This window comes from Sceloporus undulatus, chromosome 9 (genome assembly GCF_019175285.1).
Source record: "Sceloporus undulatus isolate JIND9_A2432 ecotype Alabama chromosome 9, SceUnd_v1.1, whole genome shotgun sequence".
Classification (NCBI taxonomy): domain Eukaryota; kingdom Metazoa; phylum Chordata; class Lepidosauria; order Squamata; family Phrynosomatidae; genus Sceloporus; species Sceloporus undulatus.
In genome coordinates, this window is record NC_056530.1 from 27,441,111 (window position 1) to 27,466,273 (window position 25,163).

The 25,163-nt window shown below is 45.9% G+C and overlaps 2 protein-coding genes across 4 annotated transcripts in view; one reads left to right on the forward strand and one right to left on the reverse strand.

The window, feature by feature from the left end:
- LOC121915327 (transmembrane protein 121-like) overlaps nt 1–16,492 on the forward strand; it is a 43,278-nt gene extending 26,786 nt beyond the window's left edge. The window contains exons 1-2 of one of the 3 annotated variants that reach the window (XM_042439484.1): nt 10,274–10,839; nt 13,704–16,492. In XM_042439484.1, the coding sequence (XP_042295418.1) occupies nt 13,713–14,927 (1,215 nt within the window). In that variant the 5' untranslated portion in view covers nt 10,274–10,839; nt 13,704–13,712 and the 3' untranslated portion in view covers nt 14,928–16,492. Of the gene's footprint in view, nt 1–10,273; nt 10,840–12,045; nt 12,122–13,703 lie in introns of those variants that run through there. The other 2 variants (XM_042439485.1, XM_042439486.1) reach the window with 2 other exon arrangements.
- MRPL11 (mitochondrial ribosomal protein L11) lies at nt 6,837–21,861 on the reverse strand. The gene is made up of 6 exons (XM_042439487.1): nt 21,705–21,861; nt 19,909–20,054; nt 10,055–10,150; nt 8,291–8,384; nt 7,541–7,700; nt 6,837–7,220 (listed from the first exon to the last, which is right to left on the reverse strand). Exons 2-6 carry the CDS (start codon nt 20,029–20,031, stop codon nt 7,112–7,114), a joined length of 582 nt encoding a protein of 193 aa, XP_042295421.1. The 5' UTR covers nt 20,032–20,054; nt 21,705–21,861; the 3' UTR covers nt 6,837–7,111.
- Between the last annotated feature and the right edge of the window lie 3,302 nt (nt 21,862–25,163).

Sequence of the window (25,163 nt, forward strand, 5' to 3'; positions counted from 1 at the left end):
GCCTGGAGAAGATAAGGTTAAGAGGTGATATGATAGCCCTGTTTAAATATTTGAAGGCATGCCATGTTGAGGATGGAGCAAGCTTGTTTTCTGCTGCTCCGGAGAACAGGACATGGAGCAATGGATGCAAGCTCCAGGAAAAGAGAATCCAGCTCAACGTTAGGAGGAACTTCCTGACGCTAAGAGCTATTTGACTGTGGAAGATGCTGCCCTGGAGGGTGATGAAGTCTCCTCCTTTGGAGGTTTTTAAACAGAGGCTGGATGCCCATCTGTCGGGGGTGCTTGGACTGTGTATTTCTGCAAGGCAGGCGGTTGGACTGGATGACCCATGGGGTCTCTTCCAAATCTAGGTCTATGATTCTGTGGTTCAAAGACCATCCTAGCTATGGTCTGAAGACTATCCAGTAGCCAGAGGACTGGTGTGGCCACCAGTTTTGGCACACTAGCTCTCTGACAGAGAAGGCACAACATTTCACAAAACTACAAATCTAAAATTCCACAGCATTGAGCCATGGCAGTTAAAACAGTGTCTTTCTGCACCCTCACGCCACATAATAATGTACATTATTATAGCCGCCTTACTACCACGCTTTCACATTGAACTCAATGTGACTGGTTGCTGGGTTCACATGCGCAAGGTTGATGGCATAAATGCCACTTATGGTGACCCTACGGGGAAGCTATCATAAGGTTTTCTTGGCACGTTTCTACAGAGGGGCTTTGCCATGACCATCCTCTGAAGCTGAGAGAGTATGGCTTGCCCAAGGTCGCCCAATGGGTTTACATGGCCAAGCCAGGATCCGAACCCTGCTCCAATGTTCAAATCACAGTTCTTTAAGCTACAAAATCAACTGACACAATCTGAAATTTCTCCACAAGGCATCATTGCAGATCCTTAGAGCAAAGGTTGGGAACCTTTTCTTTCAATCCCTTGATTTTTTATTGAACAGGCAAAGTATATCCTGGCTAAGGATCTATGTGCCTCAAGTGCAAGATTGGAGACTGCAGAGCATTTATGTTAACTTCAACAGAGGAAAAGTGGTGCCGGAGGTGGAAGGAAAGCATAGATTGGATGACAAGTGACAAAGAAGGGAGGAGGCATTGGCGGCAGAAGAGAAATGTTCTTGGGGTCAAAGCTTTGTTACATAAAGGGCCCCCTCTTAGCTACTGCCTTGAATCTGTTGCTTTTAATAACCCAAGGGAACAGGCTATTTATATTTCCTCCCACCTAGACAGGAGAAATAAAATATAACATAATAAAATAAAATCAACCACAATGAAGCCCTAGAAAAATAGGTATTTTGCAATCATGCTTTCAAGAGGGGCATTGGGAGGAAACCACAGGGATGGACCCTGGATCTGGACCCTATTTATCTGGACCCATTTGTGGGTCACTTGCACATCCTTATTCTCACATCATTGCTATGGAGGGGAATGATATCTCATTCCCATTGCTGCTAGTGATCAGGATTCGTAACGGATCCTGGAGCAAACCCAAAGGCTATCCAACCCGACCCCGCTCCTGTTGTTATTGTGTGCCTTCCAGTCGTTTCTGACTTACGGTGACCCTAAAGCAAACCTATCCTGGGGTTTTCTTGGCCAGATCTCATCAGGAAGGGTTTGCCATTGCCGTCCCCCGAGGCTGAGAGAGTGTGACTCGCCCAAGGTCTCCCAATGGGTTTACATGGCTGAGCTGGGAATCGAACCCTGGTCTCCAGAGTAGAAATAATGCAGTTGGACGCCACTATAAGTGCCATAGCTCCATCCAATGGATTCCTTAGATTTGTAATTTTACACAGTCTTTCGATTTCTTTGCCAAAGCATGCCCATGCCTCGCCACACTATAGATCCCAGGATCCTGTAGGATGGAGACAAAACAGTTAAAGTGGTGTCAAACTACATTATTGCTGCGGCGTGCATATACCCATAGGAGAGGGGATTTTATCAGGTGTTACTTGTCCCACAACCAGGTTACCTCTAAAGGTATAGGAGCCCTCTCCAGTTTTGATGCTGGCAACCTTAAAAGGCCACACGTCGCCTGCCTTTGGTTAAAGAGCTGAAGTCAATTGGATCTAAAACCTGAACTAATGTACTATATTAAGTTTAATGGTACAATATTGAGCTAGTGTGGCATAGTGGTGCGTTGGGGAGAGCAGGGTTCGAATCCCTGCTCAACTATGAAACCCAGTGGGTGACTTTGGGAAAGTCACACTCTCTCAGCCTCAGGGGAAGGCAACAGCAAACCTCCTCTGAACAAATCTTGCCAAGAAAACCCTATGGTAGTGTCACCATAAGTTGGAAATGTCTTGAAGAGCAATACTATCTCAAAGGACATGCCCCCCCATGTTCCTCGTCTTTCACTCATCTCCCAAATTTGGTTTAAAACTCTATTTTTAACACATTTAACGGGTTGACACCTTCAAGGCTGCACCTTATATATCTCTGCTTGCACAATGGAGGGGGGCAGAAGCGAAAGGAACGTAACCAAGCTTGGTCCTGTCTTCATCGAAAATATCTCAGCCGTTGCCATGGTGAACCACCCACGGCTTTGCCAAAAAGGACGAGAAGGTTCAGAAAAGGGAGGTGGAGGCTGGCGTCTTTTTATAGCACAAAGTGGCGTTTGTGTGTGTGATTGGCATGGGCAGCAACGGTGGGCACTGCACTATTAATGCCCAGACCCACAACTGTGGGCACTGCACTACTGATGCCCAGACCTGCAGTTGCAGGCACTGAATTATTGATGCCCAGACCTGAAATCATGGGCATCACACTACTGACGCCCAAACCTGCATTCGTGGGCATTGTACTATTGATGTCCAAATCCGCAGTCGTGGACATTGCACTTTTGATACCCAGGCCTGCGATCATGGATATTGCACCATTGATGCCCAAACCTGCATTCATGGGCATTGTATTATTGATGCCCAGACCTGCAATTGTGGACAATGGACTACTGACACCCAGGCCTGTGATTGTGAGCATTGCACTATAGATGCCCAAAGCTGCATTCAAGGGTAATGTACTATTGATGCCCAGCCCTGGCCTGGGTTGATGTCTTTGATTGTTCAGTTCTGAGCTGGCATATTTTGACAATAACAACAAGTGATGGCAACACATCTCATTCCTTCACCATTTGCTTTCCTCTGCCATGTAAATGATGGCTTTTAAGAACAGCCGGTGTGAAGGCAGAAAACCAACTGGTGTTGTGACTTATCCACTGTTCAATGCATATCAGTACATAAGTACATGTATACAATTATATATGTATATAAGTAACTTTAACTGTGATTTTTTTCTCTGTGTAGAGTGGCAAAAAGCAAGAGCTTAGTCTGTCCTGGGAGCACCTAAAAAGACCCCTGTTTACTATCTCATACATTATTATTATTATACTTTATTTATATAGCGCTGTAGATACATCCAGGCCTTATGGTGAACACAAACAGTGAGTTCTTTGGCATGAGTTCCCTTTGCTTCATGGTTTACATCCTTTGTTACAGGCCTCTAGGTTTTACCCTTGACTTATCCATGGGTCATATCAAAATTTTGGCTCCAAAACCTGCCCTCGACTTATCCACGATCTCGACTTATAGTCGAATATGTACGATAAAGTAACCTCAGGATGTCTATGGGTGCCCAAGGTAGCTTTGCAAACGTATCCAAGACCTGCAACTTGCAAGAGACCATTGGAGTCCTGTGCCTTTAAAAACAGCGATACAGAGAAGGGGGGGAGAAGAGTTTGCATTGTGACGCAGCTGCGTTCTGGCTTCTGCTGCCAAAATAGGGGAAAAAACCCTGAAAAGGGAAAGATGCGGTGCTAGGCAACGGCGTGATGGCGCAATGGCGTCACGGCCGGCCCCCCTCCGTCCTTCCCCTCTGCGCTCCCCATCCATCCCACCCGCCCTGCAGAGACACGGACCTCCTGCATCACGTTGCTATGGCAACCTCATACAACCAGCATCCCTGAGCATCAATGCCTTTTTCATCTCTTTTTTGGTTGAGTGACATCTCAGGGACTGGAGGAGGCGGGCCTGGGCCTGCAAAGGCATGCCATTCATCTCCTTTTCGGCAAAGGAGGAATTTGCTTTGCTGTTTGGGGCTTGAACAAAGTTACCTTTGGGGGGACTACTGGGGGACCCCCAAAAGGTGACTTTGCTGAGCTCTTGCATGCAAAGGGATCAGGTAGCACCTTTGAGGCTAACTGTGCATTCACATCCAACACTGAGAAAGCACATTCCCATCCAAAATTGACAGAACAGCGATGCCTTTACTGGGCCAAGCAAAATGTACGTTATACAGGCTGCAAGCTTTCGAAGCTTCACTGGCTTCTTCATCAGGGAAAAGGTGTTAAAAGGGATACAAGGGAACGAAAAGAAGCCAAAGAGTCTGAATTTTCTGAAATCTGCCTGAATTGTGAATTTTTGCTCCAAGGACCTTGGCCTCCTATGAAAGGAGAGCTTTAATGGTCCAAGGAAGGAGGGAATCTCTTCCCACCTGCCCCAAAAGAACCTCCAATGGGTCAGCTTTTGTTTTGGGAACAAAACTCCTTCAAATCTTCTCTGTCTCCTTTCATTTCATTTGATGCAGTTGTCCTTTACCCAAGCATCCCTAGCATCAGGATGCCTGCATCCTAAAAAGCATCACTTGTTGCTATGGAAACTGGGTATCTTTGTGTAGGGTGGTGATGGTTCATAGTACATCAAAATCTGGTACCAAGCATAGAGAAATAAAAGTGATTCCCATACTTTGGTCCTTCAGGTGTTTTGGACTACAGCTCCCAGAATCCTTGACTGTCCACCAAGATGGCTGGGGCTTCTGGAAGCGTAAGTCCAAAACTCTTGGAGGACCAGAGTTTGGGAATCCCGGCCATAAAGTGTTGCTAGTAGTTTAGAGGTTCCTGGAGGCACAATTGCAGCTGGGCCTTATAGGAACAACCCATAGTTGGTTTGTAACTGTATGTGCCCTCAAGGTTTGCCCATGTGTGAGCAAAGGGCCCCCGATTCCTGATGTCTGTTAATGTGTGACCCAGTAAAAAGAGCAAACAGAAAACCTCAGCCACCAACCTGCAGGTATACCATTTGTCGCTGCGTGCCTTCAAGTCGTTTCCGACTTACGAAGACCCTAAAGCAGACCCATCCTGGGTTTTTTCCTGGCAAGGTTTGTTCAGAGAGGGTTCGCCATGGCCTTCTCCCGAGGCTGAGAGAGTGTGCCTTGGCCATGGTCACCCAATGGGTTAGCTGGGAATCGAACGCTGGTCTCTAGAGTCATAGTCTGACACTCAAACCACTTCTCGTATTAGTATAATTACCATCATCATCATCTTCCTCCAGCCCTTTTCCCATTTCGAATGCTTACACTGATTAAAAAAACACAACATGGTTAGAAATTCACAAAATACAAGTTGAAAAGTAATTAAACTATACAAAACATAACAAAACTAACAGTTGCACTACTTAATTATACTTAATACTTAATAAATTATTATTATTATTATTATTATTATTATTATTATTATTATTATTATTATTATTATTATTGTGACTTGTCCACCAAATAACCAGTTGACCAGTCTGTTGGCAAGGTGTAACTGGTCAAGTTGGCCACAGCACCAACCTTTGCTGATGGTTTGTGAATGAATAGTTAAGAGCTGTCTGACCGTGGAACACATTGCCATGGAGGGCAAGCGATGCTTTTTCGCCAGAGGTCTTTAACCTGTGTGGCCATCTCACAAGGGTAGTTTAATACTGGATTTCTACATGGCAGGGAGTTGGACTACATGATTCTATGAAAACGCTATGAAAGAGAGCATGTGGGAGAGATGCTCAGGTGTCCTTCTTCCATGGAGTGAACAGGAAGGATAGGTCAGGACTGACACCTGCTGGTACTATCCAGCACTACACTACCAGCTTGATGTCGTGGTTTGAGCGTTGGACTATGACTCCGAAGACTAGGGTTTGAATCCTGGCTTAGCTGTGTAAGCCCGCTGGGTGACCCTGGGCAAGTCGCATGCTCTCAGCCTCAGGGGAAAGCAATGGCAAACCTCCTCTGAACCAGTCTTCCCAAGAAAACCCCATGATAGGATCATCGCCTTAGGGTTAATGTAAGCCAGAAACAAGAAATGTATGAGCAGAGAACTTGAATGGTGGGGAGTAGGAGCAAGGGGAATCTGTATCCCTTGGCTACTGTTTTAGAAGTCTGCTGGGATGGCATATTTGACAGAGTAAAGAAAGTAATGGGGTGTGGGATGAAAAACTGGGGAGCTATTGTGGTGTAGTTGAGTTGGACTGACACATGGGAGATCTAGGCCCTACAAAGCCATGAAACTCATGGATGGAATCTGGCCCAGTCTCTCTCCCTAAATGGAACCCTCTACACAATCTTACACCATTATTTGCACTTTCTCTTAATTTGGGGGTGAAGTGGGCAGCTTAAAAATCATTTCTGTAGCAGAGGAAAGAGCACCCAGAAATGCAGAGAACAGACAAGTGGGACTTGCAACATAATCTTGGTAGTATGGTGTACTCCTGTTAGGATTCTAGTAAACTAATATTTCCCCCCCAGGATATTGCATTTCATGCCCCTCATGTTTTCATCCATCAACCCCCCTAATGGTAAATGGGCATGGCCACTGAACATATCCGGCAGGACTATATAGCTTTTGAAATCAATGGCTAGAAAAAGAAAACTCTACCATGTAGAAGCCACTTACAGCAAGTGCCTCCTCTTTCTAGAACATGGGTAGGAACTATACTGAAGGGATCCAAATATCCAAGGCCTTGGTAGGTCCTTGAATAAATGAGATCCAAACAGCAGAAAGCACTCATAACACATACAGTATATGCATTGATAAATATAACCCTTTTAATTAAAAGGGACAAATCAGCAATAATCATTCTCAAGATCTAACATTTGAGGCAGTCCATAATCCAGAATTTGGCTGTTTCAGATTTTTTCCCTTTGTGCAAATCCTCTTTTCTGCCTCTCCATCTTCTGCAGCAGGACACTGCCAAGCCAGATATTGAGCAGACTTCAATTTCTGAATCCCAGGCAGTGGCAACAAGTTGAGACAAGCTGAGACCATCAGCAGCCTGTGTCTTCCAGGGATCTGAGGGACTCATTTCTTCTTCCCAGCAGCTGCCAGCTCAGCCTCTCTTGCAGCAGCCTCCGCTGCCAACACCTCTTCACGCTGCTTCAGGAAAGTGCCATATTCCTCTGCATTGAGACTTGGGGTAGGAAGAGGAGGGAAGGAAAATCTAGAGCATGGGCACATTGCCCGAAAACCCCACAAAACACTGTAACTGTAGCTGCTTCCTCCACATGAACCCTACCTCCCCGCCGCCATTCCCTGCCTCCTCACCAAGTCCCAGGTAGCAACTTTCCTTATGACTGAACCCACACACCAGCCCCAGGTTCCATAGAACTTTGGCTTTTATTATTTTTGGGGATCCCCAAAGCCACGTTAAGAGGCCTAATTCTTCCCCAGCTCCTTCATTGCACCCTATTCCTATTCTCTGACCCAACCAATGTGGCTCCAAACACTCACTCTTTCACCACTTTGATGCCCAGCGACCGGGCGCTTCCGATAAGCGACTTGACGACTTGCTCAAGCGGCATGTCACGAAGCGTGAAGCACGGGTCCTGAGACTTCACCAGGGCGATTTCGTACAGGTGCTTCAGAGTCACCATCCCAGCCACCTCGTGCCCTGCGTGATAAGCAAAGAGAACTTGAATAGCTAACTGGCAGCCAGGTTTGCCCACAAGATCCAACTTTATCTAAGCCCTGGTGACCCTTCCAAATTTTGTACCCTGCTCCACTCCTAAAGGAAAATATCCTATCTCAAAGGAGAGTGGGATGCACTATCTATGTATTGTAAAAGCGAGAGAGAGCAAGCTCTCAGCTTTCCCTCAAAACATTTACAGGCATATGCTTTCCTTCCAAACTCTACTGAACATATTCTGTATTTGAGTCCACAAGGGACCTATACTTACAGTCGCCTCCTGCCATTCACAGGGTTGCCATTGGATTGGAGCATCCATGGATGGCCCTGTACCATTCACCCCAATGGTGGCTGTGCCAGCATAGTCACAAACCACAGTGTGCCGTCATTGGGAGCAATGGGACTTGAGGTCCTGCATTTTTTGTTATCTCCGAGAGGGGGTCCAGAACAGAGCCCCTATGGTTACAAAGGGCCGAACAACATACACAATATACCAATATTAGTCTGTGCCCCTGCATTTTGACACAGGTCTTCTGCCCTATCCACCAGTTACCCTCTCTGACCATCTCTCTCACCAGGATTCGATGCTCCTTTTTCAATCCCAGCTGCTGATAGCAGAAAATAGCTGACTGTTGGCTTGTTTATCTGGATCTCATACGTTCGGTCAGGCTGTCAAAAAATAAAAGAACAGGGGGAACAATGGGAATTTGTAGGGTTAGAGGCGCTTGTGCTATGGAGAGAACATAAACCTCACATCTTTCCACACTAAACATACTGGTATTAGCAGCTGGCTTTCACCATCACATGGCTTGTGCATGTTCCTGGGGAAAGCACATGCTGGTTAAAGGAATGCACACATGTGTGCTTAAGACCATTAGCCTCCTGCTGAATTATGGTGCAGATATGCTAAGGTGTGAGGTGACATGATAGCCATCTTTAAATATCTGAAGGGTGGTCATATGAAGGGAAGGAGCAAGTTTGTTTTCTACTGCCCCAGAGACTAGAATATAAACTAATAGACTCAAATTGCAAGAAAAGAGACTTCTAAACATTAGGGAAAACTTCTTGACAGTAAGAGCTGTTTGATTGCAGAATGGAGAGCCTGGGAAGCAAGCCATGGCCAAGCCACAGTCATGCCTTGGAAGGTGGTAAAATCTTGAGGTCTGTAACAAAAATTTGGATGGCCTTTCCTGAAGAGTGCCTTCGTTGTGAAGTCCTGCATGGTAGGGTTTTGGACTAAATAGTCCTTATTCTCAAAGTTTTAAGAAGCACTAAAAGACACTCTTGCAAAATTATCTTTAGGAGTTACAATCTAGTGGATATCTGCGGAAATTCAACAGGGAGGCTTGTACACATGGCATGCTGTGTATCAGTTTGCTGAATATTGTCTTGTTGCCATACTCCCTAGCCACAAACCACAACAAAAAGACAGGGTTTGTTGTTGGCTTACCCCAAAACTGTGGCTTGACCATGGCTTGTTTCCCAGGCTCTCCACTCTGAAACAATCCTCAAAAAAGCAACCATGCTAGTACAGTGGATCCTTGTTATACGCTGGGGTTTGGTTCCAAGATCCCCCGTGTATAACAAAATCCATGTATGCTCAAGTCCCATTAAATATAATGACATAGCAAAATGGTGTCCCTAATAAAAAATGGAACATCAAGGTAAATTTATACTTTTTGGGAACATTTTCAAACCGTAGAATCATAGAATCATAGAGTTGGAAGAGACCACTAGGGCCATCCAGTCCAACCCCATTCTGCCATGCAGGAAATCCAAATCAAAGCATCCCTGACAGATGGCCATCCAGCCTCTGTTTAAAGACCTCCAAGGAAGGAGACTCTATCACCCTCCGAGGAACGAGTGCATTCCATTGTCAAACAGCCCTTACTGTCAGGAAGTTCCTCCTAATGTTCAGGTGGAATCTCTTTTCCTGCAGCTTGCATCCATTGTTCCGGGTCCTGTTCTCTGGAGCAGCAGAAAACAAGCTTGCTCCCTCTTCAATATGACATCCCTTCAAATATTTAAACAGGGCGATCATATCACCTCTTAACCTTCTTTTCTCCAGGCTAAACATCCCCAGCTCCCTAAGTCGTTCCTCATAGGGCATGGTTTCCAGACCTTTCACCATTTTTGTCGCCCTCCTTTGGACATGCTCCAGTTTCTCTGTGTCCTTTCTGAATTGTGGCGCCCAGAACTGGACACAATATTCTAGGTGGGGCCTGACCGTGTATGCTTGAATCCGTGTATAAAAAATCCGTGTATAAGAAGGGCCGACTGTATGTTGTAGCATAAGCAATGTAGACTCAGTAAATCGGTAAAGGAATGTCTATTCTTACCCGCACTGTGATGCGCGTGGGCAGTGGGATTCCCTCCTTGATGTCCTTTGTGCGCTCATTGAAGTCCTTGCAAAATTGTCCAATTGCAATGCCTCTCTGCAAGGGAAAGATAGAACCACTTTCAGGACCTGAAGATCTCAGTCAACAAAACCTTTTAGGGCTCAATGAGGCTTGCAAAATTAAAATAGATACCATTAAAAACATACAACAAACCTAAAGTACATCCTGGGTTGATATCCCTCCAAACAGTTTGCCTTATGGATTTCCCTGGTGGATCCCTGGAGTCCTACTACAAAGCAAACTAGACCTTACAATCCTCCATTCCTGAATTATAAAACCGAGTCTCTGAATGTTTCACAAATGCAAGTCTGCTTGCCAAAGGAGTCCTCCCATCTCATCCGCTCAACACTAAAGTTCACTCAGTCAGATTTGTACTGCATTTTCTGAACAAAACGCTCTGGTTTTGATTGCAAGAGGATTGCCAGAGAGCTCAATTTCCTGCCCTTCTGTGATTATAGTGGCATTGTGCGCATCAGGAAGTCACAGTGTGCTCAAATGGTTTCAGAAAGCATCCCTCGGGAAGAGAGTTGCAGGGCTAGGCGAATTTTTAAGGAGAGAGTCAATGAGGCACAGGGCTGTTTGGAAGCTGAGAGCCAGTGCGCAGTGTGGCTGCTGGACTCGAACTTGGGAGATCCAGGTTTCAGGCACCGCGGAGCCATACTGGGCGACTTTGTGCCAGTCTCAGTCTCTCCAAAGGATGGCTTGAAGAATGTATCACGGTGGAGGTAAGCCTTGAGCGTTTTAGAGGGAAGGCGAAATATAAAGGTGGAGTGGTTTGAGTGTTGGACTGTGACCCTGGAGACCAGAGTTCGATTCCCAGCTCAGCCACGAAACCCACTTGGGCAAGTCACATTCTCTTGGCCTCAGGGGAAGGCAACGGCAAACCTCCTCTGGACAAACTTTGCCATGAAAACCCTAATAGGTTTGCCTTGAATGAAATGACTTGAAGATAACAAAATGGGAAACCCCAGCCTCCCAACATTTACCCCAAACTTGAGTTCCATCATGGAGGTAGGGGGGCATAGGAAGTGTTTCCAGGGCAAAGATAAGCAACCTCTATGTATGTATGAGTTACCTTCTCTCCCCCCCCCCTGCAAAAATAAGGAGCAGAAATAAACAGGGCCCCCACTCCCTTTTCACCCCATGCACTTTCCCAGGAACCAAGAGCCTTGGGACATAAAACAACCATCTGCTTAGTGTCAGAATTATATACCCTTAGGCCAAGCCCTGTGGCTTTCATTGCATATGCTTAAAAGTACAGCATGAAGTAGTGGTTTGACAGTTGGACTATGACTCTGGAGACCAGGTTCGACTCACAGCTCAGCCACAAATCCCATTGGGTGGCCCTGGGCAAGTCACGCTCTCTCAGCCTCAGAGGAAGGCAATGGCAAACCTCCTCTGGGAAAATCCAGCTAACAAAACCTCATGATAGGTTTGCCTTAGGGTTGCCATAAGTCGAAAACAAGGCACACGACACACACACACAAATGATTTTTAACCCCTTTGCCCAATGAACAGCCAGAGGAGCTTCGAAAGCTTGCAACACGTATTTTGCACTTTTTGGTGGTCGCTGAACGCACACAGCAACAACCACAAACCCCCTCCTGACCCACTCCCAAGACTTTCCAGCCACTTGAAGCTTGGGCCGCAACTCAAGATTTAAGAAGCGGCCAGCAACAGTCTCCTCTTTTCTTTGCCTGGACAGGGGAGAAGACAAAAAGCACACTGCTGGGACCACAGAATGAATGGGGCTTAATGTATGTGCAGTTTTCAATCCTCCATCCTGTCTGCTTGCTGAATGGAAAAGAGGGGAAGGGGGTGGACGGTGAGGATGATGACAAAGAGGGAACCTCCTCCGAAAGGGAGCATCACTAGCCCCCCTTCCTTCCTTCTTCATCCCTCCCTCCGCCCCCATATTCCTCTGGCCCCATCTCTGTCTTGCGCGGTCTGGGCGCCGGAGAGGCAGACGCACACGCCATTGCAAGCCCCCTCCGATGATCCCTGCAGGTACTGGATGAAGGGAAGGGGGCTGAATACACCACATCCCTCCCCATTCACATAGAGTTGGGAGTTAAAGTATGTGGTGGTGGGGACATTGGTTAGGAAAATCGTCTGTGTGCTTTCTTTTGGCAAAGAATGGGTGGGGGGAAGGGAGAAGAACTGAATGGGAAGCAGACAGGATCCCATGCCCCCCTCCAGTGCCAAAATAAGAAGGATGAATGGGAGCAGAAACAGACAGATCCCCTCCGCGCTTCTCATTTCATGCACTTGTCCAGCAAACAGGACCCCAGTGACACAAGAGACCTCCTGTCTGCCCCCATCAATACCAAAAAGCCTTTGGAGATTCCTATGGGGTAACAGCCCACACTGTAACACTGCAAGCATTCTGGCACATTTACACTTTGCCCAGCTCTTTTAAAAATAACCCCCCCCCCCCCAAAAAAAAAGCAGTTTTCTATCATCCAGGGGTAAGCAAGCAACCTGTGGCCTTCTGGGTGTCGTTGCAGCTGGGATTCCCCATCAGTGTAGCCAATGGTAACAGGGGAGCTGTAGTCCAACCACAACTGGGAGGCCAGAAATCGCCTGCCTCCGGTGTAACCTGAGCACAGAAAGTGGCGTCCAGCTGTTCAAGGTGGGAAGGGATTGCCCAGAACCAGTGAAGAACTTGTAATCCTAGCATGAGAGATAACATTGGCAGAAGGAGATCAGCAAGTGGTGGTGGATAGCTCCTGGATCTTCTTTAAAATGCAATGTTCTTCTGTCCTTCCCAGAATCTGCTACGTAATGCTGTCTTGCGCCTGTTTATCGTTAGCATAATGATGTACGCTGACATTAAGAAGTTTCTGCGGATGAACATGTTATACTTGTAAAAGGGAATGACTGAGGAGAAGAGATAAAGGGCAAATAAGTTTATTCAAAGAAGTGCCGGGGTTCAAGCTGCCTAGATGACAGTCTGTTCAGCTGAGAACATGACTATACCACATGCCCAAGGGTATGGTCTGCCCATGCTCAGAGGCAATCTTTCCTTTGATTGCTATTGTTGCTGTTTCAGGCTTTTTGAACTACTCTAAAGGCTCAACACACAATTTTGTTGCCAGTTTTCCTGACAACAACCCTGGCAAACAGGCCTATGTTGTTTCCTAATGTTCAGTGACATGGTTTTCAAGGCAACATATAAGAAATAATACCAAGACACACACACTAGCCTGTCAGGTTTATACTAAAAGCCTTGAGTAAAAACAAGTGAACATTGTATTCTGGCTGAAGGATGGACTGGAATGTGCTTCCTTTGGATGAGGCAGGCTCTGAAGAGAAGAAGGAAGCATCTTCAAAGTGGATGTTGGATGACACCATTCTCCAAAACCTCTTCCTGACCATGGCCATCCTTCCAAATGTTTTGTATTTTAGATCCCAGAATCCCTAGCCAACATGGCCAGTGGTCAGGGATTTTGAGAACTGAAGCCCAAAACATTCAGAGGATCAAAGGTCTTCCACTCCAATTCTTTAATGCTTATACTTCTGTCTTCTGACTTAGATTTAAAGGGTAATTCTGACCAGATATGTTCTCTTTTCTCTTCCCTGCCCCCAGAAGGGAACCATGGATCCGCAGCCTCCTCATACCTGCGTGGTGGCCGTGGTCATCATTTGCACCATGGGAGCAATGGACGTCTACCTGGTGGAACAGAGTGCCGGGGCCCGACGGCTCGGTGTCGGGGCTCTCGCGTTGGCCGGGGACCTCTTCTTCCTGTTAGTGTTGCGTTATGCAACAACATGGGTTGGTAGTGAGGCCCGGCTGGCCCAGCGGGGGTATGCCATGGTCCTATGGTTTCTCTTTGCCTTTGCTTTGGAGATCAAGCTCTACTTCATCTACCAACACTATGCAACGGAAGGACGGACGCCTGACCCGCTGGCACGACGCACCCTCACTCTCCTGCTCTCCATATGCATCCCTGCACTCTACACAGTTCTAGGAGCCACTGAGTTAGTAGCCCAAGCTGCTGTCAGCTTCCGGAAGAAAGACGAAATCCGCGGGCGCCTCTTTTGGGTGGTCCTAGACTTGCTGGATGTGCTAGAGATCCAAGCCAGTTTGTGGGAGCCGCAGAGGAGGGTGCTTCCCCTGTGGGCTGAAGGCCTGACCTTCTTCTACTGCTATGGGTTACTTCTGGTCCTCCCCTGTGTATCATTGAATGAGCTGAGTGTGCATGGGCCCCGACCTAACATGCTTTACCCACTGCTGAGTCTGGCCAGTGTCAATGTGGCCACCATCTTCATCCGTGGGGGGCTGTTGCTCCTCTGCCATGACCAGCGCATCTCTTCAATCTTCATGGGGAAAAACGTCCTGGCCATTGCCTTGAAATGCTGCGCTGCGCTACAGCACCACAGAAAGCAAGCCACAGAGAGAACAGCCCACAGGCATGGCAAAAGCAACCAGTCCCAGGCCACAGGCGAACAGCTCCAGAGACATACTGAAATCACAGGGGACACACACCACGGACATGCTGCATCTGACTGGCCTCAGGGATGTGCTGCCCAACCCTACAGCTGCACCACTGACAACCAAACGCAGAGACATAGCCAGGCCAAATTCCCCTCCAGACACCTCCAGGGCACAGGTGAACATATCCACTGCCACATCCAACCTGTGAGTCCCCAGGTCCACAGCCACTGCAGTCTCCAAGCCCAAAGTGCTCACCATCATGGGCATGCCACCCAGCGCTCCCCCGGAGATTCAGCTGCCTCTGGTCTCTCCACTTCCAGAGTGCTACGAACAGGCCACCACATACAGCTCAAGTCTGTCTGGAGTGGTCCATGAAGCACCTCTCTGCAGCAGGAGAGAAGCTTTGCCTGGCACTCTATGCAGCCACTGAGATGTACCGAGAGAAGGGAGAACAGACGAATCATGAAGTATGATGAATACAGAGTCAGTTATTCCTGAGCTTACCAGGTTCAGAACACCATGTTATGCTCCAGTACTTTGAGATGTGTCCTCCTCACAGCACTCATCAGTATTTGGTTAGCCTCAAACCCTGTGCATTACCCAGATGCACTACTAACTGCTCCCAATGTGGGAAATGGCAAGGGAACGTCACTTTTTCCATCAGACACACTAAAACAAACTCTCCTATGCACTGGCTACATCAAAACCAATAAAGAAATATCAAGCAGAGGGGATAAATTAAAAATTCAAGCAGTATTGGCTGAGGGAGCAAGGCACATCTCCATCTTGGGCCGCACAATGTCAGGATGTATCACCCGAATCAATTTGTACCATGGGTTTCCAACCGTGTCTTTTGTAAATTCCTTATTGGGAGGGTTTTCTGCAAACCACAGCCTCAGAAACTTCAGAATTCATTCTGTTATGTGTTTTGTGCAGAACTAACTAGCAATCTCAAATCTTGTAATGTGTGCTACTTTACACTGCAGAAGAGGTCAGAAGCTTCAGTACTGGCGCTTAGGAAATGGAAATGGTTTTCCTCTCCTGCAGCAAGGCTTTTCTCCAGCTTCTTCTGTTTTCAAAACCACCGAAACTGCCTGCTTCTGAAAAGGTGTCACCATCTCCCTGGCTCCTTCTCCTAACAAAAGACTAACCAAAATACTGAGACTACACTGTTTTGCTTATAAGTGGATTGGAATCATAATTTTAACTGCCGGGAAGGTTACAGCCCCAGAACATGTGAAGCAATAAAGAAGAGAGTGCCTCTGAAACATGACACAGGTTTCTTTTTTTCGTAGGACTCACCTGCCACAACCAACATGTGAAACCAGAAAGCAGGACCGAAAGGCAGATCTGCCCAGTATCCTAAAAGTACAGAAAAGGGTGGCAGAACATAGAGCCCTAAAGTCTAGCAAACAGAGCATGGTCCACAAAATATGCACTTTCAACTAAAGAATCATGACACCAGTAATTTATTTTGACTACTAGAACTGAAAAGTGTCCACAGTTCTTCCACCCAAAATGCATTCCCGATTACCCCATACTTGCTTCATTTCATCACTGTGATTCAGGACAAGAAGGAGTAAGGAAGAGAGTCAGTGTGTTGTAGTAGTTTGAGTGTGACTCCAAGAGACCAGGATCAAATCACCATGGAAAACCACTGGGTGATCTTGCCAAAGTCATGCTCTCTCAGCCTCAGAGGAAGGCAAGGGCAAACCTCCTCTGAAGAAACCATGCCAAGAAAATGGCAGGCGAGGATTGCTGTAAGTTGAGAACCAGTTTGAAGGCACAGGACAATAACAAAGGAATGGGTATTCACTTTGCTCTTGCTCCTGACACAAAAACAGGAGTCAGAATTCCTTGCGGGTCTAATGCTAGCTACGCAAAAATCACCTATAAGACCCAGATCAATCTTCTACCCATTCCGGCTGAATTAAAATCTACTAACCATGGTTTGCTCTTTGGTGTCATATGTGGACCCTGCAACAAAGTTTTGCAATGCACTGCCATCCATGTAAGAAGAATGCTTATTCTCTAGTTCAGGGCTCCAGACAGCCTTTTGCATTCATGCCTCTTAGAAGGGTAAGAGTTTGTAAAAGGCTATCTCAGTAGAAGGGAATGTAGGAGTTAAGAGGCCAAAACCAGTTCAGTGTCAAAGGTTCTCCCTCTCCTATATACTAGAAGTTCACAGACTGTTCGTTGTCCTAGAAGCTCAGAGAGCATCACAAAGTCATTTGGGGGTGGTTAAATCTTTTTAATATACAAGCATATTCACTAAGGCCTTTGACAAGGTTTCCCATGACATTCTTGCAAACAAGCTTGTAAAATGTGGGCTAGACAAAGGAACTGTTAAATGGATCTGTAATTGGTTGACCGGCCGAACCCAAAGGGTGCTCAACAATGGCTCCTTTTCATCCTGGAGAGAAGTGACCAGTGGGGTCCCAGAGGGCTCTGTCCTGGGCCCAGTGCTATTCAACATCTTTATCAATGACCTGGATGACAGAATTGGGAGCATACTTATCAAATTTGCAGATGACACCAAATTAGGGGGAATAGCTAATACCCCAGAGGACAGGATCAAGATTCAAAATGACCTGAATAGACTAGAAAGCTGGGCCAAAGCTAACAAAATGAAATTCAACACGGAGAAATGTAAGGTATTGCACTTAGGGCGGAAAAATAAAATGCACAGATATAGGATGGGTGACACCTGGCTGAATGAAACTACGTGTGAAAGGGATCTAGGAGTCCAAGTAGACCACAAGTTGAACATGAGTGAACAGTGTGATGCGGCAGCTAAAAAGGCCAGTGCTATTTTAGGCTGCATCAATAGAAGTATAGTGTCTAGATCAAGAGAAGTAATAGTGCCACTGTATTCTGCTTTGGTCAGGCCCCACCTAGAATATTGTGTCCAGTTCTGGGCACCACAATTCAGAAAGGACATTGAGAAACTGGAGCGTGTCCAAAGGAGGGCGACAAAAATGGTGAAGGGTCTGGAAACCATGCCCTATGAGGAACGACTTAGGGAACTGCTGGGGATGTTTAGCCTGGAGAAAAGATGGTTAAGAGGCGATATGATAGCCCTGTTTAAATATTTGAAAGGATGTCATGTTGAAGAGGGAGCAAGCTTGTTTTCTGCTGCTCCAGAAAACAGGACCCGGAACAATGGATGCAAGCTGCAGGAAAAGAGATTCCACCTGAACATTAGGAGGAACTTCCTGACAGTAAGGGCTGTTCGACAGTGGAATGCACTCCTTCACCCTCCGAGGTGTCTCCTTCCTTGGAGTCTCCTTCCTTGGAGGTCTTTAAACAGAGGCTGGATGGCCATCTGTCAGGGATGCTTTGATTTGGATTTCCTGCATGGCAGAATGGGGTTGGACTGGATGGCCCTAGTGGTCTCTTCCAACTCTACGATTCTATGATTCTATGATTCTATGATATAGAAGAACAGTGTATGCAAAAGCAACCCTTACACCTACACACACACATACACAGAGTATTAACCAAAACGTTACTTTTGAGCAGCCCTACTGTGCTTCCACCAATAAGCACCAAACAGTTTGAGACAACGGTGCATGTTTTACAGGCACCACTCCATTTCTAACACAACGCAGTCAGTCTCCGGAACTCACAACCACAAGGCAAGGCAAAAGGCTCATGGGGGAAAAAACCATGACATTTTTATAATGGAGTTAGGGAACAGAGGATTCAGGTCAGAGAATCTGAGCTTACTTTTTTGGATGATAGCTTCCAAAATTCCCCAGCCACCACAGTAACCTTCCTAAGCTTCACATTGGTTCCTGCAACCAGGTTTGAGCCCAAGCAATGAACTGACTCCCTGAACCATACTATAAATCCTTTCATTCATAGATTCATAGAACTGGATGAGACCCCAAGGGCCATTCAGTCCAACCCACTGCCATGCAGGAACTCACAATTATAGCACCCCCAACAGATGGCCATCCAGCCTCTGTTTACAAACCTGAATAGAAGGAGACTCTACCAACCTCTGAGGAAGTGTGTTACGGTGTGGAATAGCACTTACTGTCAGGAGGTTCTGCCTAATGTTGAAGTAGAATCTCTGCCTCTCATTTGAATCCATTGCTCTGTGTCCTATTCTCTGGAGCAGCAGAAAACAAGCTTGCTCCAGCCTCAACATGACACCCCTTTAACTACTTAAACAGGACTATCATATCTCCTTGTAACCGTCTGTTTTCCAGGCTGAACATATCCACTTCCCTAAGTCTCTCCTCATATGTGAAGTTGTAGGCTTTCATGGCCGACATCCATAGGTTTTTGTGGGTTTTTTGGGTGATGTGGCCATGTTCTAGAAGAGTTTCTTCCTGACGTTTCGCCAGCATCTGTAGCTGGCATCTTCAGAGAATGCTTGCCTGGGAAGGACTTGGGTGTGTGTGTGTGTGTGTGTGTGTGTGTGTGTGTGTATTGTGTGACCTGGAAAGGCAGGAGTGATTTGCCTGTGTATTGTTTTGTTGCTAATGGCAGGCCTCAGGGTGGGAGGGTCTGCAAAAGAGGATTAGTGCCTGCTTGATAGTAGTGTTCATTGTCTGCTGGGAGATTTATCATTTGCATTTGTTGAGTCTTTATCTTGCTATTTTTTCAGGACTGGTAGCCAAACCTTGGCCCCATACAGACAAGCCAAAATAAAGCTGCTTCAGTTCACTCTGGAGGTATGTTGTTTATATGATGCATGCATCCTAAGAGTCTGAAAGCCATGCCAAAACCATGCTCCAATCCTAAAGACTGGAGTGTAGCTTTGGCGCAGCTTCCGGGCTCTTAGGATGCATAACTTAAACAGCATACCTCCAAAGTGACCCAAAGCAGCTTTATTTTGGCCTGTCTGTATGAGCTCCTTGTTTACTTTAAGGGCTTCTTCTTTTCTGTTGAAATTGTCCAGGTGTTTGTTGATTTCAATGGCTTCCCTGTGCATCCTGACATGGCAGTGGTTGGCATGGTCCAGAATTTCAGTGTTTTCACACACACACACACACACACACCCACCCAAGTCTTTCCCAGGCAAGCATTCTCTGAAGATGCCAAAGCCAGAGATGGAAGAAACTCTCCTAAAACATGGCCACAGAGCCCGAAAAACCCACAAAAACTATGGATGCTGGCCATGAAAGCCTTCGACTTCACATAGCCCAAAAATACCACAAAAAACTATCTCTCCTCATACATGATTACTTAATATATACTTTCTCCAGAAAACAACACAAGGAAAGCAGTTACCATCAAGCTGGTTCAGATCTCAATTCATGGTCAACCATGAAACCACCTCCCTGACTGAGCCACAGTCTATCAGCCTGCCTTTTCTTCCTATTCCATCCTCTGCCATACATACCTGTCCAAGGGCAGGTCCTAAAGGTGGTCCTGGAACAGCCTGTCCAGCTCGGATGATCGTCCGGATGACATTGCCAGGATCCACCTTTTGTACCACTTTGGCAGCGCGAGAGATCTTTGACATGGCGATTCAGGCTCCAGGGAAACCTGTATTAGAAAAACATCAAAAGCATTTTGAGTGACTGAATCCTAACAAATTGTAGTCTTGGGGGGATTTCTCTGCCTGAGAAAGAAAGAGTGGGAAGGCTGGTTCAGAACCCTGATAACAGCATTTTGCAATTTTGGAGGTTGAGTTTAAATTTGTAAACACAACAAGAATGTAGAATCACAGAATCGTAGAATCATAGAGTTGGAAGAGACCCCAAGGGCCATCCAGCCCAACCCCCTTCTGCCATGCAGGAACTCTCAATCAAAGCACCCCCATTGACAGATGGCCATCCAGCCTCTGCTTAAAGACCTCTAAGGAAGGAGACTCCACTACACTCCGAGGAAGGAGTTTGTTCCACTGTTGAACAGCCCTTACTCTCAGGAAGTTCCTCCTAATGTTGAGGTGGAATCTCTTTTCCTGCAGCTTGCATCCACTGTTCTGGGTCCTTATCTCTGGAGCAGCAGAAAACAAGCTTGCTCCCTCCTCAATATGACATCCCTTCAAGTATTTAAACAGGGCTATCATCATATCATCTCTTAACCTTCTCTTCTCCAGGCTAAACAGCCCCAGCTCCCTCAGTCGTTCCTCATAGGGTTTCATGGTTTCCAGGCCCTTCACCATTTTGGTCACTATCCTTTGGACACATGGCTCCAGTTTCTCCACAGAGATGAATATGCCACAACACATATCTTTTCCCCTCCAGCTCAAATTTCTATATTCTCCCAAATTTCTAGGTTAGAGGGAAAGGTTTCCAGGCAAAAGCGGAGTCCCACGAACTGGGAGAGAATTCTGCACAATGGAGACTTCAAACCCAGCAAAGGAAAGGGTAAAGGAGTAAAAGGCTCTCTTCGCTGCAGCAAGGACAACCAATAATACGTTCACCTGCATTAATACACTTGTCCCTCCGTATTCGCTGGGGTTAGGGGCACAAGACCTTCGTGAATATGGAAAAACCACAAATAACAAAAACGCCGTGTTTTGACCTGAGAGGACGCCTCTATAGAAACCTCTAGGTCCTCCTGGGAAACTCTGTGGTCAACGTGCGACAGACATTGACCACAGAGTTGCTCTGGAGGAGCTACAAAGGCCTAGTAGAGTGTCCTCTCTAGGAATCTCTAGCTCTTTCAGTGGCACTTTTGGATAAAGTTGACCATAGAGTTGCTCTGGAGGAGGACCTGGATATTCCTAGAGAGAACATATTAACCAAATCCGTGAATAGCCGAAGCCGCAAATATGGAGGGATGAGCGTAGAACTGTCGTTTCTAAGGCAAGGCAGTAATGGTCCCCATTATAAATGCTGCGCTAGTCAGACGCACCTGGAACACTAAAGCCCTAAACACACTGCGGAAATAACAGTTGAGTTTAAGGCTGCTTTAACTTATAAATAAATACTATTATTGTTATCGTTATTATTATTATTACCTGCCCTGGGGAATCCTGGGAACTGTAGTTTTGTGAGACACTGAGCCTTCTCTGTTAAAGCACCTCAGTGCCACAACAAACTACAATCCCTAAGGCTCCCTAGCCTTGAGCCAGGGCAGTTAAAGCGGTCTCAAACTGGGTTATCTCTGCGGCGTGTTTGGGACTCAAGACAACAAACCCTTAATTTACTTCACTTTCCCTTCTTTCTGCTCCTCTTCAACCCTTACCTTCCACTCTTTTATATGGACTTAGGGCTTTATTTCGTTGTATTATAACGAACAAGGCTCCCTCTGAATATAACAGATATATTCCTTTCCTTTCAAAACTCTATCTTCATGGGCGCCGCCATATTGGGTCACAAGGGGTCAAAGGTCGCGCGCGATGTACGCCGGGAAGACTCCGGCTCAGAGCGAGCGAGCGAGAGAAAGGAAACTCAAAATGGCGCCCGTTGCCATGGCATGGGGTTACTATGGCAACGGGCGCCATTTTGAATCGGTTCCCCGCAGTTTGAGCGTGCTCTGCTCCGCGCATGCGCAGTTTGAGGTACATTACTCAAACTGCGCATGCGCGGAACAGAGCGAGCCTGTTTTAACTAGGCCTGTGTGATTGAGTTCCAAATGGCCTTTCACGTCCAAAATACACACTGCAGAAATAATAATCCAATTTGAAACCGCTTTAACTGCCCTGGCTCAAGGCTAGGGGATTCTGGGAAGTGTAGTTTTTGTCAGACAATTGAGCCCCCTTCTCTGTCAGAGAGTGTCACAAATAAACTACAATTCCCAGGATTCCCTAGCACTGAACCAGGGCAGTTAAAGTGGCCTTTGCCCAAAAATGCCTCCCCTCAGCAAACTACAAATCCCAGAGTACTATAGGATGGTGGCTGTTAAAAGGTGGCGCCAAACTGCCTCATTTGTACACTGTAGACGCACCTTTGGGCCTAATCTGCACTGGGAATTGTAGTTTATTGTAGCAGCAGAGCTCTTTCTAACAGAGAAGGCTCAATGTCTCAGAAAACTACACTTCCCAGAATTCCCTGGCATTGAGCCAAGGTAGTTAAAGTGGCCTCAAAATGGATTATTTCTTCAGACTGATATCAACGTAACAAACAGCATGAATCAAAGACAAAACACTGTCCTCTTTCAGTCAGTAATCCAGTTAGTACAGTAATCGGATTCTGGTTTGCCATTCCACCCAGAACAAGCCATAGAAAGAAACCATGGTTTGTTAGCCAACCACAGACCATGGTTTGCTGTTTTGCGTCTTTAAATTTGGGATTGAACTAGAATATGGCTTGTCCTTGGCTTGTTTAATTTCCCCCCAAACAGGGAACAGAACAAGAAACAGAAACTATAGTTTATTTTGTCATCAGCAAGGTTGTTTAATTGTCAGATCAACAAAAACAACAATTAATAGATCGTAGATTAGATCATAATCTATTAATAGATTAATAGATCATATTAGATCATTACATCATAATCTGTTAATAGATTAATAGATCCTAAGGACCCATGCCAATTGCATTATTTTTAGGTCCATCTTTTGAGCCGCCTTGGGTCCCTTTTTTGGGGGAGAAAGGCGGGATATAAGAAAAGAAAAGAAAAGAATAAATAATGGTTCCATCCTCTGGAATCCTGGGATTTATAGTTTAGTAAAATACTAAAGAGAGAGCCCTAGTGCATTCAGGGCAATGATGCAATGGTCAAACAAGATCTTTGGTGCAGAAACCGAACTCTGGGACTTCTTTTCCTCTTCCGTCTCTTTTGTTTTTTCATTCCCTCGTTTCAGTCGTAAAAATCATCCTTATAGCTTAGATTGCCACCTTTTCCTTCCTCCGCATGATCAGCCCAGAGATCTGTGGAGAATAAAGAGAGTGAGCATGGCATAAGGCAGGGTAGCATGGCATACATATAATTTGTGTTTGCTCCTTATACAAATACCATTTCGCACATCTGCACACATATGCACACAGAGTAGTACCGTCGGACATGAATTTTGGACACTGGCCCTTGCACCTCTGGATAAATTGAATATTTTTACTCTTTTATTGTGGTTTTAATTTGCCTCATTGTAGATTTTTTAACGGTATAGACCGTTTTGATTTAAAAAGAGGCATACTGGGGATATAAAACATAATTATTTAATATAGAAGTAATAAATAAATACTGGATGCCTTTTTCCTCTTAGAAATGCTTACCTTGGAGCCTTGGTACCGCTGTCTTGCTCTGCCAATGCCTGGGAAGAAAGCAAAAAGAAAGTGAAGAATAGAGATTTAATAGAGACACATATATAGAGAGGTAAGGTTTTGCCGTAATTGTTGTTGTTGCATGCCTTCATGTTGTTTCGACATGGCAAACCTATGGGCGACCCTATCACAGGGTTGTCACACTCTCTCAGCCTCGGAGGAAGGCAATGGCAAACCTCCTCTGAACAAATCTTGCCCAAAAAGTCGGAAACGACTTCGAAGGCACGCGACACACAACCAATGTTCGCTTCTAAATGAGCAGCGATCAATCTGTTTGCTGTGTTTTGAACTATAGCTGAAGTTTCCAAGTTTCGGTGCAAAAAGCGCATTGCAAAAAAAGCGCATTGCGAAAACCCCTTTAGCCATTAAGCCATAAGACTTTATTAAAATATCCATCCTGATTCGCTTACGATTTTATATGGATTTGATCCTATTCCCCCTTTCCTATGCGGGTAGCTTTTTCCCAGTTAAAATCCTATATAAATTTAATATTAAATTTAATATTAAAGAAAATAACCGTGAAACGGAAGGTGGCATCTCATCATTGTGTTATAATTGAAAGTGGGGATCTAGTGACAGAACTGAGCGGATGGATCATAAATCTTGTGTTGTTGGCTTTATGTCATTTCAGACTTATGGTGACCCTAAGGGGAACCTATTGTAGGGTTTTCTTGGCACGTTTCGTCAGAAGGATTGTTGCCATGACCATCCTCTGAAGCTGAGAGAGTGCGACTTGCCTATAGGTTTTCATGGCTGAGCAGGGATTTGAACCTTCTGTTATATCCCTTAAACTGGGGTGAGACGTAAAGGAGGAAAATATGACTAATTACTTTGAGCCAGACTTATAGGAGTCAGGAGCCAAGGCAGCTTCGATATCAGTATCAGCCTCCGTCTCCTCGCTTTCTTCCTTCTCTTCTTCTCCTTCACAAGCGGATTCTGTGCCTGCATAACATCAATATAAGCATGTAATCCGGGACAAATTTGACATGAAGACGAAGGGAAGGCAATGAGGGATATAAAGGGTTTTGCACAAAAGACACAACCTGGCATCCAAATTGTTCCCCTGCCCTTACCAGTCTGGACCAGTCTAGCATCCAAAAATGTACCCCTGTTCTTCCCAGTCTGGCACCCAAAATGTGCCCCTGTTCTTACCAGTGTCTGCCAGCTTGGCTTCCATGGGACTTTCATTCTGCAAACTAGGGGTCCGTCTACCCGCAGCACTGTCCCTGAAAGAAAAGAAAATGGAGCAGGGATGGAAACCCATTACCAAATATAAAAACTGGAGGATAAGAATTTGAAACACGCACATTTTAGGGAGGCAGAGAGAAGGAACGTACTGCTTTACTATTCCAAGCTTCATGGTTGCCAAAGGAATCTGCACAGAGCCACTACTGGCACTGGCTGCATCTTCTTCTTGGCCATGGTCTCCAAAGTCTTGCTCTGG

Bases quoted from the DNA above. Each gene is read 5' to 3' on its own strand.
- MRPL11 (XM_042439487.1), bottom strand. From the start codon at position 20,031: ATGTCAAAGATCTCTCGCGCTGCCAAAGTGGTACAAAAGGTGGATCCT. The intron at 7,701-8,290 runs GTGAGAGAGATG...CTTATCACGCAG, and splicing joins AAAAGGAGCATCGAATCCTG to GGCACGAGGTGGCTGGGATG. The intron at 7,221-7,540 runs GTGAGTGTTTGG...TCCTACCCCAAG, and splicing joins GGCATCAAAGTGGTGAAAGA to TCTCAATGCAGAGGAATATG.